The sequence below is a fragment of the Helianthus annuus genome, chromosome 16, assembly GCF_002127325.2.
Source record: "Helianthus annuus cultivar XRQ/B chromosome 16, HanXRQr2.0-SUNRISE, whole genome shotgun sequence".
In the NCBI taxonomy this organism is placed as follows: Eukaryota; Viridiplantae; Streptophyta; class Magnoliopsida; order Asterales; family Asteraceae; genus Helianthus; species Helianthus annuus.
The window spans coordinates 123,249,308-123,266,275 of NC_035448.2; the positions used below are offsets into that span (position 1 = coordinate 123,249,308).

A 16,968-nucleotide genomic window follows, 5' to 3' on the forward strand; every position below is an offset into this window, starting at 1 on the left:
GAATTTGCTCTTAATAACTCCAAAACCTGTTCCAAATCGTTGATATGCTGTTCCAAAGTAGGGCTGTAAACTAGGATGTCATCAAAGAAGACTAAGGTAGTCTTCCTTAACAGTGGTTTAAAAGTGGCATTCATTAATGCCTGAAATGTGGCAGGAGCATTTGTCAGACCAAATGGCATGACTACAAACTCAAAGAGGCCTTGATGGGTTTGGAATGTTGTCTTATGTATATCATTCACCTCCATCCTAATCTGATGATAACCAGCTCATAAATCCAATTTAGAAAATATAGTAGCCCCTCCTAACTCGTCCAACAGTTCCTCTATCAGTGGAATAGGGAACCTATTCTTTACTGTTGCTTCATTAAGTTGTCTATAATCCACACAAAACCTCCATGACCCATCTTTCTTTTTTACCAACACAACAGGCGAAGCAAAGGCACTTTTACTATTCCTGACCACTCCAGAATCCAGCAATTCCTGAGTCAATTTTTCCAGCACATCCTTCTGTCCAGCAGGGTATCTATAAGCCCTCTGATTGATTGTTACATGCTCATCTTTCAGAACAATTCTATGATCACAATCTCTTTTAGGTGGCGGGGTAGTAGGTACTTCAAACACATCAGCAAACTTGCTCAGCAAAGCTTCCAGTGCCTCATTTTGTCTGCTATCACTTACCTTAACAGTATGTTGGAAAGAATCACCTCCCTCAGTCTTTAGACTGAACAACTGAACTGCTGCCACACCTTCTTCTTCACTTAGGATATGCTCCATTTTCTCAGTAGAACACAAAGAAACTGTATCAGCCTCTACTCCCTTCAATTCCGCCCATTGTTCTCCTACCTTAAACTTCATAGTCAGCTTTTTAAAGTTCCATACTATATCATCTAAAGTTTGCAACCATTGCACTCCCAAGACCATATCATAGTTGCTCAAAGGAATCAACATTACATCTGCAGCAAACCAATTGCCCTGCATAACCCACTTAAAATCTTCACATAGCTGATTGCAAGACATTTGATTACCATCAGCTATGGTAATGTTCAATGAACCAACTTCCTTAACTGGACATCTCATCTTCCTAGCCATTAGCCAAATCCACATTTACAAAGTTATGGGTGGAACCTGAGTCCACCAAAATATGCAAAGACTTGGTACCAATTGACCCTTTTACCCTCATGGTGGAAAAATATGGTACCCCCATTATGGCATTCAAAGAGATCTTGGCTTCTTGAATATCTTGCAACATTATTTTAGAAAGATCAACTTGATCTTCATCTTCTACCTCTATTAATTCAATAGAGAACAACTGCTTATTCTTACAGATATGACCAGGAGCATACTTTTCAGCATCCAAAACATTCTCCCTTTGCCCTCTTTTCTTCAATTTCTTTGTGTGTCAATTTCCTAGAATTTAAGGGTTTTGGTTTGCTATAAGGAGCAGGTAATAAAGGCAGATTATTGGCACTGTTTGTGAGAGTTGATTTGGAGCTAGACTCACCACTTCTTATAGAACTGTTATGCACACCTCTTATTCCACTTCTATTAAACTGAGTAGCATTTACAGATTCTTCCTGCATTCTTGCTAACATATATGCCTCAGGCAGGGTTTTTGGTCTCAACATCCTTACTGGATATCCTATTTCAGGTTTTACAGCCTTCAAGAAAAGACTGACAGCATATTCATCACATATTGACACCTTAGTGAGAGCTAAATCAAATTCTTTACATAATTCTTTCAATGATCCTATTTGCCTAAGAGATGCTAATGTACCCTTAGCATCTTGATTCAAAAACACCCCAAATCTAGCAGTAAGAAAACTCTTATATTCTAACCAAGTCATACCTTCTATACTTCCACCCCTGGATTGAACAAATGATTGATGCCACAGAATTGCCATATCTTCCATGTGAACGATTACCATTCTGATCTTCAAATGATCTGGTGTCTCATCTATAGCAAAGAAATGCTCCACTCTGCATAACCAACCTTCCAAATTCTCTCCATTGAAGCTAGGAAATTCCATCTTGGTTAGCCTGTTGTTAGCATGGTTGTAAGCAGGACCCATTCTCATTGCTTGAATACTTTGCAGAACTTCCGTCATTTGTGCTTCCATTTGATTCTTAATGGCCGCCAAATTCTCAGCAAATCTGTTCATGGAACTTTCATGATCCTGCATCCTCTGTTCCATTGTCTGAGTACGAGTTGACATTATTAGGGTTCAAGAACGGAATTGACCGAATCAATGATCAATTCGTGAAATTGAAATGAAATCGCACAGAATTTGATCGAACAAAGGTCAAATTCAAAGGTATTGAAAGAAATTGAGCAGAATTTGACCGAACAAAGATCAAATTCAATATGAATGAATCGAAATTGAGCTGATCAAATCAAGAGCTAGCCGAGGATCGACTGCTCTGATACCAATTGTTAGCTTCGAAAATGAGAATAGAAACATAGAAGAGAAATCACACAATCAAAGCTATCTTATTCCACTAACAACCAACTATTTATACTCAATTACAACTAACATAACAGATTCCTTCAACTACTGTTAACTAACTAACCAACTTGACTAAGCTTCTATCACAATCAACCCCTGCACTTTCCCATTTTACACTTATACCCCTGCTATTATAAAAGCAATAGTAACAAAAGGCATTTTCTTTTTTTCTCTCTCTCTCTTTTTTTCCCAGATTTTGGGTTATGTGGATTCTTTAGTGTGAAGTAATGTTTGTTATTATTTGTTTGATTAGGTTTCACGGTGGTATCTTTGTTTCTTAGTACATGCCTTTTAGACTTTTGCTTTTGTTGGTTATAGGTTGAATGTTCATATGCAGGTATGTGTTAGTTTCTTGTGTTGTTGATTTTAGTTTGTGGGAATGTCTTATCTTTGTTGATTTGATGTTTGGATGGCATTGCGAATGTAATGTATTTTAAACTTCGTTTGGGAATTTTTTTTGTTATTGGTTTAGGCTTTGTTTTCGGCATGCATTTGCACTTTTGAGTGTTCTATTGTAAATGAGATGTTTTAAGTCTTTTTTTTTATTTGTGTTGATCTGAGTCTTTTTTTTATATTATTTTTTGGATTATTATTGTTCCAATTAATTTTTTTAGTTTAGTGTTTGTATATAGGAAAAGCCAGAGACCAAGCTAGAAAGTAGAGTTCTAATGCTTTACAGATGATTGAACAGTATATTAATGTTGCTTATGCTCTGGTGATAGGGTTTTGAGACCAGGTCGGCAGATGCATGTTCTATTTTCGGTGAAGTTTTCGACAATCCGATATGATCTAGAATTATGGTTTGTAATGTTTTACTTGACTATTTAATATATATTAATACATTCAAAAACTAAGCCGGTATAATCAGATCATTTGTATACTTTTATGCTTTTGACTTGAAATTTCTTTTATAAGAGAGATGTTTGACAAGGCAACATTCTTCACAATCTGCTCCTTTTCGTAACATTTGTGTTTCTTTTCTTATCTCATGTATGGTAGATCCGGCCGATTACACAATTTGTTATACTAAAAGGGATGCCCTTTGATTTATATGCTCAAATCTTGATTATTAGTTTGTAATTGCTGCTGTCAACAGAGTGCAGAATGGTCACTTTATATCAGTTTATAATACCATCAATTTTGTTTTGCAGATTAGGTTTTCTTCTTCTTTTTTTTGTTTTCATTTTTGTTTCCAACCAAGTTCTGTGAATACATCATCCAGCAAAGGTTTTTTTTATTCCTCCATTTGTGTAAACCATCCTACTTTGTGCGAAATTATCTACTACCTTTTTTCTTATTTTACGTTCTATGATCTGGCGGGTTCCAATGTGAACACTATTATCGGCCCTGCTATTGCTGGAAAGGTTTGTTTCAGTTTCATCAGCCTTATCCTTTGATGTTAATTTCAGTGTTGTTATTTTCCGCTTTAAGGACCATAAAACAATGTTTTGGATCATATAATGTGCATGATTCGAATGCATGTTTATTTAAATTATTTTACAGGACACGACTGATCAAACTGGTATAGACAATTACATGGTGCAAGAACTAGATGGAACCAAAAAAGAGTGGGGTTGGTGGAAGCAAAAGGTATTGTTCCAAACATTAAATCGATTTCTTTTCTTGCACAAAATTTGACGTTAATCATACTTACGAATGAATCACTTTGTTGTTTAGCTTGGCGCAAATGCCATTCTGGCGGTGTCTCTTACAGTCTGCAAAGCGGGAGCGAGTGTCAAAAACATTCCTCTTTACAAGGTAACACATGTTAGCAAGAATCTTTGCTCATATCAATGTCATATATATATATATATATGTTTATATATATTGATGTGTTTGGTTTGGAAACTTTGTGCAGCATATTGCAAACTTAGCGGGAAACAAGAAGTTAGTATTACCAGTACCAGCATTCAACGTTATTAATGGCAGATCACATGCTGGAAACAAGCTGCTATGCAGGTATAAGTCTTTATTACATGCGCACTTTTCGATATACTTAACGTTTCTTGATATTGAGTTGCATTTTTTTAGGAATTCATGATTCTTCCTACTGGTGCTTCGACTTTTATGGAAGCTATGAAGATGGGCGTTGAAGTATATCATAATTTAAAGGTGGGTTGAATCATATTTCTTGAAAATTTTTAATCTGCACCTTTGTTTGTGATTGTTAATCTTTCCCACGCATTTGCAGTCTCTTATTAAGAAGAAATATGGTCAGGATGCAACCAACGTTGGCCATGAAGGTGGTTTCGCCCCTAATATTCAGGTAATTATGGTTTTAATTTGTCATATATAATTGTGCCATTTTGTTTCGGTTTCTTGATCGTCGTTTAACACAATATTGTCGCCTTGAAATTTAGGAAAACAAAGAGGGCCTCGAGTTGCTCAAGTCAGCCATTGCTCAAGCTAGTTACACAGGAAAGGTGATTACATTAAAACCACTCATTTGCATTAGTTTTCTTGGATGAATGATATTTTTTTTAAAATCTTACGGCTATTTTTTATGCTTTGGGGGTTAAAATACCAAAATGAATTTAAGATCACATGCCGGAAACAAGCTTGCTATGCAGGTACAAGTCTTTATTACATACGCACTTTTCGATATACTTGAGTTTCTTGATATTGAGTTGCGTTTTTTTTAAGAATTCATGATTCTTCCTACTGGGCTTCGACTTTTATGGAAGCTATGAAGATGGGCTTTGAAGTATATCATAATTTAAAGGTAGGTTGAAGCATAATTCTTGAAAATTTTAAATCTACACCTTTGTTTGTGATTGTTAATCTTTCGCACACATTTGCAGTCTCTTATTAAGAAGAAATATGGTCAGGATGCAACCAACGTTGGCCATGAAGGTGGTTTCGCCCCTAATATTCAGGTAATTATGATTTTAATTTGTCATATATCATTGTGCCATTTTGTTTCGGTTTCTTGATCGTCGTTTAACACAATATTGTCGTCTTGAAATTTAGGAAAACAAAGAGGGCCTCAAGTTGCTTAAGTCAGCCATTGCTCAAGCTGGTTACACAGGAAAGGTGATTACATTAAAACCACTCATTTGCATTAGTTTCCTTAGATGCATGACATTTTTTAAAATCTTACGGTTATTTTTTATGCTTTGGGGGTTAAAATACCAAAATAAATTTAAGATCACATGCAGGAAACAAGCTTGCTATGCAGGTAGAAGTCTTTATTACATACGCACTTTTCGATATACTTAATGTTTCTTGATATTGAGTTGCGTTTTTTTTAAGAATTCATGATTCTTCCTACTGGTGCTTCGACTTTTATGGAAGCTATGAAGATGGGCGTTGAAGTATATCATAATTTAAAGGTGGGTTGAAGCATTTCTTGAAATTTTTAAATCTGGACCTTTGTTTGTGATTGTTAATCTTCCGCACGCGTTTGCAGTCTGTTATTAAGAAGAAATATGGTCAGGATGCAACCAACGTTGGCCATGAAGGTGGTTTCGCCCCTAATATTTAGGTAATTATGGTTTTAATTTGTCATATATCATTGTGCCATTTAGTTTCAGTTTCTTGATCGTCGTTTAACACAATATTGTCGTCTTGAAATTTAGGAAAACAAAGAGGGCCTCGAGTTGCTCAAGTCAGCCATTGCTCAAGCTGGTTACACAGGAAAGGTGATTACGTTAAAACCACTCATTTGCATTAGTTTCCTTGGATGAATGATATTTTTTAAATTCTTACGGCTATTTTTTGTACTTTGGGGGTTAACATACCAAAATAAATTTAAGATCACATGCTGGAAACAAGCTTGCTATGCAGGTATAAGTCTTTATTACATACGCACTTTTCGATATACTTAACATTTCTTGATATTGAGCTGCGTTTTTTAAGAATTCATGATTCTTCCTACTGGTGCTTCGACTTTATGGAAGCTATGAAGATGGGCGTTGAAGTATATCATAATTTAAAGATGGATTGAAGCATATTTCTTGAAATTTTTAAATCTGCACCTTTGTTTGTGATTGTTAATTTTTTGGGAGGGAATCAATATTAGATATGATGTGAGTTTTGGACGCGGGATCCAGATATCATTTGAGTCGGACTTATGGATCACCCACTTCCACTTTGTCAAAACACAAATAGGGTTTCTTCTTCAATCTCTCTGCCGCTTCTCCATTCTCTGTTGCTCTTAGCTGATCCTCCATCAATTTATGGACCCAATTGGAGAAACATGCTCCTTCTTTATGATACAACATCGCAAACCATAATTCTTCAAGCTTAGACTCTTTGTGTCTGAAGATCAAGGTACGCGTATCCCTAACCCTAAATTCATCAACTTTTTATCAGGCATTCGAAATCTCATAGTTCTGTTTATGATTATTTTGTAAACCCTAACCTCCATCTTTAACCCCAAAATTGATGTTTCTTTGTAGAAGATTGAAGATCGTTCTTTGTTTTTTTCAGAGGATTATGAAGAATGACAGCATTGGTGGTTCTGATTGGGTTTTTGTTGATAACTTTGATGTTCAATGTTCGTACAACCTTATCTACTTCGTGAATTAACAGGTATTGTTCATATTTGTTCATTTTCATCTTTTTCTAACCGTATGTATAACTGACTACTTTGGTTCAATTTATCGAATCCTTTGTTTATTTTTACTTGATTATAGTTTTCTAATTTGTGTTGTCACAATCGTTGCAAGCAAGTTATTTTTTACCCGTTTCAATTAAAGTGTTTCTGAATTATTTGTTGGTTGATTAGGGTTTTTTTTTCATGTTGTTTGTATCCAAATGCTTTGGGTGGTGTTATTGAACTCTTTAACCAAATTACATTTTTTATTAATTTGTTAATTTCTGTAAGCTTTGAATAAATTGGTGGAGACTTTGATACGCTTATTATTGTATAAAATCTATCAATTGGCATTTAGAATATTAATGCGGATTTCAAGGAAGCAAGATCTAGAATTTTGATATTTGGTGTTAAAATGTAACCGGTAATTCACGAAGCTAAATTTGATTATATAGTGTTTGAACTCACAACGACTAATCTTCATCAAGTCACAAAGGCCATTGATGACCTGACACGCGAGCAACACCATTTTTCTTTCCATCAAATGCTACGAGCGTTGAGGTATATGCTCACAAGTAACTTATCAATATCAATTCGTTGATGGTTTGTTGTTTGTTATTGTTATTTTAACAATACCCTTTTAATTAATGTTAAGTTATTTTGTTTACCTGTGAATGTCTAAAACAAAGGCTGCCTAACTACGTTTAAAGTGCTCCTCTTGAGTTACATTTATATATATACCTAACTGTAGCTACAAGAATATAATATAAAAGTGGAAAACAAGGGGGGCTCGATACTCTATTTAATTAGTTTGTTCATGTTTGACTGTAGATACGCTATATATTTGGACTTGAAGAAGCTTCTAAAGGTGTACTCGCTACACTCATGGATAAAGCACTGAAGGTTTGTTTACCTTTATTTGTATGTGATTTACCATTTAATTTGAATGCTAACGTTAATGGTACGTGAGTTTTTTTTAATGTTTGCATATTATATAGCATTGCCGAATAATCTGTTGTAGATGCATTCTTATTTTGGGCGTATTGATTCTTTTGTCTCAGCTTCCGATTTGGTTCAAATCGGGGACAACAATGCGGATGGTGGTACTAATTTTATAAAGATTACAAGTTTCATATGATATTTGTTATATTTGTTTGAAATATGCTACAAGTTGATTCATTTGGACACTTTTTTTCTTTATGTGGATGGCAATCTAACTGCACCACTAAAGGTACACCTTAATTTTAAACACTATGGTCCAGTATGCTCTTTTAGTTATGATTTTCTTTCTGAAGGTATGGTAGAACATTATGATCCTTTTTACTAAATACAGTTTACTACAATATAATAGAATTTTGATGTGGAAATTGGGGACACCATCTTATTGACATAAAAAATCTCAAAAGGAAGTCAGATCTTGGAGAATGGTTTAAAGAAAGATAATACTCTACCTAAAGAATAAAACATATACGTGTCGAAAATTTGAAAATCTTACTAAAAAAACACTATAGAAAGTGATGTTTTTTTCGAAGGAGAGACTTGAAAAGAAAGGTCCAAAACCATCTTTGTTAGTAGTGGGTCCCGTGGGCCCGGGCCTGCCTAGAATGGAAAATTGTGGGCCTGCTCTGGTACAGCTGCAGTAGTGAGTGAAAATAGGCTTTGTTGTGATAGATGTGAGAAATTGACGCTTATGACGCCTGGTGTAAATCCTGGCAGGCTTATTGAGAAGTGGCGCTGTAGCATGCTTGATTGGCTGTAAGTTCTTTTTTACAATTGTAAATTCATACTCTTTTTTAAGAAAGGTTATTAATATCTCAAACCACCATACTTTGTTATTTTGTTGCAATAATGGGCTTCTCATGGTTCACCATACCGTGTTTAGAAATTTGTGTCTGTTGTGTTAATAACATGATTAAATCATTTTTCCACGGTTGTGTGGAAATCGGTGATAAGATTCTGTTATTTCGGTTAGAGATTGAGTGAATTTGTTAGTTTAGGTTTATCAAGGGTTTCATGTGTTTTTGTTCTCGGTAGGAATTTGATGTTTGGTTGAGGTTTAAAGAATCTAAGCATTTTTTCAGTTTTTGTTTAGGTTTTGTTGATGTTAGTCGTAGTCTCTCTTCACCTGCTCACTCCAATCTCTCATATCTAATCTTATTGCATTTGACATAGATAGTGCGGTTTCAGGTGCATATCTTGATATCGGAGTTGGAACCACCGAATTTGCGTTGACGCGGGTAAAAGGATTGGTGACACCCGGCTATTAGAGCAAGAATTGAGAAGGTAAACAACTTATTAATTATATTAATAAGATGGCTATTTATTCAATAATTTGTTTGGCTATGATTATAAACCGGTCAACCGGTCGTGGTTTCTAAACAAGTTGACCTGATTCTGAAAAGTGTCTACTGATACGATAAGCAAGTATGTTTTTGAATTAAGGTGTTTACTGGTATTATTTTATTTAAGATAATGATTTAGTACCATTGTTAGGATTCGCATTTTACGTCATTTAACCTCTTTCTTTTACTCTTTCAATTGCTTTATAGTGAGGGTAATTGTGGAAATTGGCTTTAAATATGGAGTACCACTCACTTGAGGCAGTTTTGATGCAACCTGAAGTATTTGTGAATAATGAGTTCAAGTTCAAGATTTAAAGTTGCTAACTTTTAATGAAAATCTTTGTTAGGTTATATTATATAATATTTTCTAAATGATGGATTCATGTCTTTGAACTTTAGAATGGCCCTAAATCCCTAATGGATGGATTTTTGTTGGTAAAACATTGAATTAAGAAATTATTGTTTTTAAGAACTTTCTCTGGGAATTAATGACAAGGCATCTGTTTAGTGATTTCTATACTTATCTATATCTTCTAAGGATAATATATTTATTGTTGCTTTTGCATGACGATGTTTTTATTTTGCATGTAATGTTTCTTAGTCATTAAAGACATTGCTGCACATAGATTTGCATCAGATAACATTGTCTTTATATTGTCATAGAATATACTTAGCTAATATGCAATATTGCAACTTTGTAACTCCAATTTTTTAATGTAGATCATTTCTACAACATAAAAAGGACCTTTTTCGACTATGCGTGAACTCGAACACCGCCGCAACGTGGCGTATTCTTTTATTAAAATTAATTATGATCATAAACAAATTCCATGAATTGGTCATCTCCACAGTGATTAAAATCTTGGGTCCGCTATTGGTACCGCATAGTAGCATAGTTACGTTTTACATTGATCAAATAACAGAGCAGAACCCCTTTTTCACTTGTTAAGCCTCACTGGGACTCACATGCACCCCACACTATTATTATGTGTGCACCCACAATAATATTGTGATTTGCATGCTCATCTCAGCTCCTCCTAACTCATGTCAAATGGTTCCTCAAACTTGAGTAGCAAGCAAAGAACATCACAAAACGCGAGTCATGAATGTCTAAGGAAACACCACACTACCAATCACATAACACATGTAAGTAACGAATTCATACTGTTGTGCCAACGTGCAATCATATTCAATATCATATGCAAGTGTTCACTAATTATGCAGTACAATAAGTAAACGGGAGACAAACCTTGCAGTCTGGAGCTGAGTGTCATGGTTGTATTCACGTTTGCAGAACTGTTCGGTTATAGTCTGGTTTTATAAAATCGTTTTTAAAACCAAGTTCACTATAACCAGTGGCTCTGATACCAAACTGTCACACCCTCAAATTACCACTTAGGGAGTGTCCCTGTAAGGCGTGTGACCACTAGTAATGAGCCACCAATTACATTGAATCCATAAGTTTAAAATAAAGTTCGTCATTTAATAATAATAAAATCCAAACATAAGTAATTCAAAAACCATCAAGTTCAGCGGAAGCGTTAACGTTACATAATGTAAATACTTTCCAAACATCCATAGTAAATAAATGTTTGATAAATAAACCCATCAATGCAACCATGACCACTCACGCCCTCCAGCCAGCAAGTTCCTGTTCCCAAGTACCTAACGACCTGCGAGCATGTAACAAGTGTATCAGACAAAGCTGGCGAGTTCACAGTTTTAGAAAACGTTTGTTACCAATTGTATGTAAAATAGTTCACTGACCAATGCAAGTAATATTGTTAATATCTCAATTCCGAACAAGACGGCTCCTGAAATACACGACTGCCCTTCCCACGTACTCCTATCTAGTACTGGGCCAGACTGGGTCATTAGTTCACCTCCGTCCTCTACAGGAGCGGTGTGAGGGTGCCAAACCTAAGTAGCGCTACTAACTAATACCCGATGAGGGACTTACAAAAGATGATAGGTGAGAATATTAACCAATATACTCGTTTTTACCCAAAGACTCATCCCCCCATGGAATACCCACTGACTGTCCCCAACCACTGGGACGCATGCTCGAATGTAGTGAACTCACCTTGGTTTTGCTCGGTAAGATTATCTACTCGTTTAACAGTTTGATCAACCACGCCCTAAAAGGGTTATCGACACAGTCAGTTACAACTATTTCACGTATTCAGGATTCGCATCAAACATATACAGTTCACGTAGCGCACCCATCTACTTCGAATCATAACAGTTTATTTATCCGATTATAGCAACCAATAATCGCTAGTATGTAACAATCCAACCATGTCATACACATATTCACATCATCTACTTATCACACATTTCAAGGCCAAATATAAACGTGCACATCCCACTAGTAGATTACATGCTCATTAACATACATATAATCAATATCAATTTGTAATTCACTGTTATGTTTCGCAAAACACCCATTTCAACACTATAAAATAATTCAAACATGCTTGTGCAGTCCACCAACATATCACCAACCGTCCCAACTAGCCTAGCCCACTAGGTCGATTGGTTCTGGGCGGTTTGTAACCGAGCCCAGTACATCATGTGTTTTTTTTTAACTACTGGTCAAATATTGTTGTGTCATGTGTGGTCCAAATTAATAAATCAAAATAAATAGATGTGTGTGTACAGTATCGGTGTGCGGCCCAATCATCACAACCGATTCAACCTCTACATAGTTCAATCGTATCATTTTTTTGTAACCCAATTAACTTGTGGCAGCCCACTATACAAATAATCAATTAATGGGTTTTTAGTTTATTGAGACAGCAGGATGTTAACTACTTTTATCACAATCATCATCTTTGTTCCATGTGTACTAAGACCATGAAGTTGAGCCGCCATTTACATCAATTTCAATTACATACAAGGCAACATCTTAATGCTTAATACCCATGCAATGCTTTCTGACAACTCATTAAAACAACCACATGGTTTGAACAGATCTCACATGGGTCCCCTTTTCTATATCTAGGTTAGTGACTTTGCATGATTTCCAACACTTATGAATTTCACATGGCCATAACACCTCGATTACATTGGACCGATTACACAATTATTACCTCAATTCCCTAGGACATCATGTGATTACTGACATTCATTTATCACTTAATAGAAATCATCAAAACATCACCATCATAATCAATTACACGCATACTCATTGCTAAGCTATATTCATTTACATGATCGGATTTATAATAACGATATTATCGAACATAGATCACAACATACATTATCATCCATGTATTACACTAATCGAACAGTATGATGGATCATTCAACCATTAAACATATAATCATATACAATCAGATTTCAATTCCTTCATAACCATCTCTTGGTCGAGCGCCTTAAGCATCATATGATCATGCACATATAAAATTCCGAATCGCTGATTCATTCATATACAATTCTAATTAAACATCAAGGATCTATTTACTGATCTTATATGATTCGAACATGATTTCTAATTTCTTTGTCAATCATCGCACAAGTTGCACATAGATGAGAACGAGAAGTCAAGAATTAAAATAGCATGTCAATACTAACCGAGAGATTGAAGAGGGTGAACTAGAACTAGAGTTGAAGTGCTTGCCAAGGGGAAAGTAGAATGCTCCGATCCAAAAAGGGGGCAGCCGACGGTTTGTGAGAAAGGATGAGAGGAAGTGTTTTAGGGTTTGATGGTGTTTGCAAAATATGAGTACGTACGCATACTCACAAAAATAACACCTCGGCTCACTGTTGGGCTTCATTTGGGCCACGAATCAAAGTATAAGAGATGGGGGTTTTGGGTCGATAACAAATCCATTCGGCCATGGAGTGTGTGGTCGGGAAGGTGATGTGTGATCCTGATACTTGATGTGAGTTAAATATTCATTCTCATGAATTCACATAACCCCCTAATATTCACAATCGTTTACTAACACATCAACACATTGGTCACTACATACACGATTCACGTAGACTATATTACATACTAACATGCAAAGGAAGCAAGTACATAAACAACTCATAAGCATTCAGTTTAAGAATTACCACATTCACCAGTCAAGCATTGTACATATAAATTACATTAGCGCACCACGAAAAGCCCTAAAATACGAGTTGTCACATCATCCCCAACTTGAAAGGAATTTCGTCCCGAAATTCGCCAACGATATCATAAATTGATACAACCGCTTGAACGACTGAGGATCTTAGAGTTTACTCCGATCATTGCAGTCCCACATGAATTCTGGTCCATGTCCTGTGTTCCAACGAACTCTCACGAATGGATTTCGACTATGCTAACGAATCTTGACGTCCTGGTCCATGATTTCAGTAGATTCCTCGACAACTGCAACTTGTCATTAACATCAGACTCTAATAAGGGTATCGCAAGCGTCCCCTTGAATGAACACCACCTTAGGTAAGTTGAGTTTGTATATGATGTTACCGATCCTTCCCAGAATGTTGTATGGCTCATCATGATGCAAGTTAAGCTCGATATGCTTCCCGAGGTGTACCGCACCCTCCCAGGGTGATACTTCCAATAATACACGTTTGCCTGCAGCAAACTCCCGGTGTATCCTAAGTTATCAGGTTTCCTGGCGATCACGCGTTGTCGCCACATGATTTCCAATCTAAATAATCCTTCCAAGAGTTTCGAGTGCCAGTCTTGAACCCGTGATTAGGTCGTCGTCCGCCTCAGTCCACGAGAGATTGGCATTAACATCCATGCAATGCCTCAAACAGAGTTGTCTGAATACCAGAATGGAACAGCTATGGTATAACTCAGCCATAGGTATGCGTCCTTCTAATTTACACTAACTCAAATCCACACATGCTCGCAGCACGTCTTCGAGTGTCGGGGGTTCGTTTACTCAAACAGTCGTCCTATGATGAGAAGTAATGCTCATATCTATACGAGGGTCAAGGATGTTGTATATCGCTTGTCATAAATCAGGTATAGCTTAAAATAGGAGGTCACGGATGTTGGCACTTTGTGCCTATAGCCGTCTTTCTCAGAGGAACATTCGCAAGTTGTGAAGACTCATTAGTTCCTTGCTTGCAAGCAAGTGTGTTGGTAACGTGTGACAGCCAACGATCATCTAGGTGATATTGTTTTCGTTTCAAGTTGTAAGTAATCTAGTGACAGAATACATGTCCATCTGTTCTCATTTCTATATAGATGTTTCTAGTTGCTGATACTCCACCTTGACTTTCCCACAAGTCAATTGTCACTCACATATATGCATAGCTAGGTGGGCCTTCATGCCCTATCACCAGTGCAAGATGTAGGGATCCTAATATCTCTCATCATAATCCAAACGAGTAGAATGTCAAGACCGGTATGCTTGCTCAACACAAGTTCCCAAAAGTTGCTGTATAATTAGATCCATATTTGTTCCCTGAGGTGGCAAATATCATTCGATTTGTCAAAGGTTGCTTCTCCATGCCCCGCATGGATTCAACTTGAGAATTTTCTTCCTTTAGTTCCCCAGTTTGAACAGAGTGAGTTTAATCCGGTAGGTTAGAATCGATAGTGAGCGGCAAAGCTCGTGCACGTTCAGGTTTCACAGTCGGAATCATCCAAAAATCCCATCCAGTGATGCCATGACCTGATTTAACTCTTTCGAAGCCAGGGTACACGGGAGGCGCTTGTGATCGGTCTAAGTAGTGCATCTGGTACCGTCCAAGTAATGCCTCCCACTTAATCCAAGACCATGGCTTCCGTTAGCACGTTGCGTATCGTGCAATTCTGCTTGTAAGTCTATTACGTAGCTATCACTTTCCTGTTTGCGTCGGTGTGAAACTGGAACTCTGATTCGAACCGTCATGATATACCACCAAATCACCCACACCCTCGGGTAAAGACGATGCTTAGTGCATTGCAGAGTTACCATTCGAAAGCCGAAAAGACGTCCTCCTGTTGTCTTCCACGAAGAGGTTGTAGCAGCGCAATTTCCAAAAATCCCTCGATGAAGCTACGATAGTATTTAGCGAAACCAAGGAATTGCGGTAGCCGCGCAGAAATCTTTAGCGTCGATCGGTTTTAACTGAAATGGGTCTTAGCGAGATCCATGTGTATTCCCACTTCGCTGCTTATCCGCCCAAAAGGTACCTCTCGAACTCAGAAATTACATTCAACAAGACTTTGCGCGGAGTGGCTCCTCCCTCAGGAGCTCTAAAATAAGATACATATGCCGCCCATGTTGTTCCTTTCTCCTGGTAATGATTCAAACGTCACCAACATACACGGTCGATTCATGTGACCCATAAAGCTGCTGGTGTGTTAATTAACCCCAAGGTCATGGGATACAAAGTCGTATGGCTGAATTGCGTTTGATAGGCCGCTTTATGAACGTTCTCCCCTTCAGACTTCCATCTGGCACTAGTTCGTTCGTTATTCAATCCTCGAATGGGAGTTTGACCCTCGTACTGGCCGACAGGCTGGCACTACATGGTCGAGGCAAACTAGGCCCAAAAGCGGAAACTAGGCCCGACAAAACTCTTGTACCACATTTTCTGTAGTTGATTAAACAGTTCTTGCAATCCTCCTAGTGCAAATCAGTAAGAGTAGGAGTAATCAGGGCTGCCTCTGGCGTGAGATCAAGCTGAAATTCTGCCTAACAGTTGTGGAAGTAAACCTTAAAGTTCCTCGAATAGCACACTGAGAAGAGTCACGAATAATCGGTGGATCCCCGATCCTATTTTTCTTAGCCTTATCATCAGAAACGGTTGCTAACATAGCGGGGTCATCCCTCCGTAGACACTTCTGGGCCTTCATAGCTGGGATGGCACTAACCCTTGCACCCCTTTGACGCTTTAGGACAGATAACGGTCCTCTACTAGGGAGAAGGATACGCAAAATCTTCTCTTCCCAAGGTACATCTACCATCTTCAACAGCCCAGCGTAACCGCACCATGATATTGTCCGCTTTGGCGGCCAGCACGCCCTCGGCATCCGCCCCTCACGGTTTTAAAAACGTGTCATGATGGTGAAGGTATCCAGCCCCTTATAAGGAAGCCTTTGTTCCCCTTCACAACCGATGTGGGATGTCACAATCCACACTGACTACTGCATTAAGACCATCAAGGGTCGATGTCGAACACTTGTCCCACGAGTGTCGAGTTTGCATCCCAACAAACATATGAGGTTCCATTGTCTTGTCATCAGTCGATTCCACAACAGGTTCGGTTTCAAGAAGCGTCAGGGTTAAGCAGAACCGAGACGAAGCGATTTGCTACCCACACGAGCTACCACGCTGCTACTATCCTGGCGTCTCCCACGCCAATCCTAATTGTCCTCCCACAAGTACCACTACCAATGTTGTTACAGTCACGGGGGTTTCCAATACCGTCATCGTTCCCTTGATTGTTGTCATTTAACTTAATAACAGTCAATCCCTGTGAAAATCACCTTTGTTTCCATACGGTAGGCTACGATTACGAGTACTTTGATGTTGTCGAGACTGTTGCCTTTAATGTCGCTGCTTGAAACGAAGTCCTGCGATCTTTCGCCAACAATGTTCATCTTTTCACATTTTGTGCCACGTTCTAAGGCGTTACTCGCTGTG

At 37.6% G+C, this 16,968-nt stretch overlaps 1 protein-coding gene across 1 annotated transcript; it reads left to right on the forward strand.

The window, feature by feature from the left end:
• Nucleotides 1-2,834: 2,834 nt before the first annotated feature.
• LOC110882778 (enolase 1-like) lies at nucleotides 2,835-6,259 on the forward strand. The gene is made up of 8 exons (XM_022130715.2): nucleotides 2,835-2,840; nucleotides 3,655-3,867; nucleotides 4,007-4,093; nucleotides 4,181-4,261; nucleotides 4,362-4,481; nucleotides 4,535-4,615; nucleotides 4,695-4,769; nucleotides 6,082-6,259. The coding sequence occupies exons 1-8, from the start codon at nucleotides 2,835-2,837 to the stop codon at nucleotides 6,187-6,189; spliced, it is 771 nt and encodes a 256-aa protein (XP_021986407.1). The 3' UTR covers nucleotides 6,190-6,259.
• Nucleotides 6,260-16,968: the final 10,709 nt, after the last annotated feature.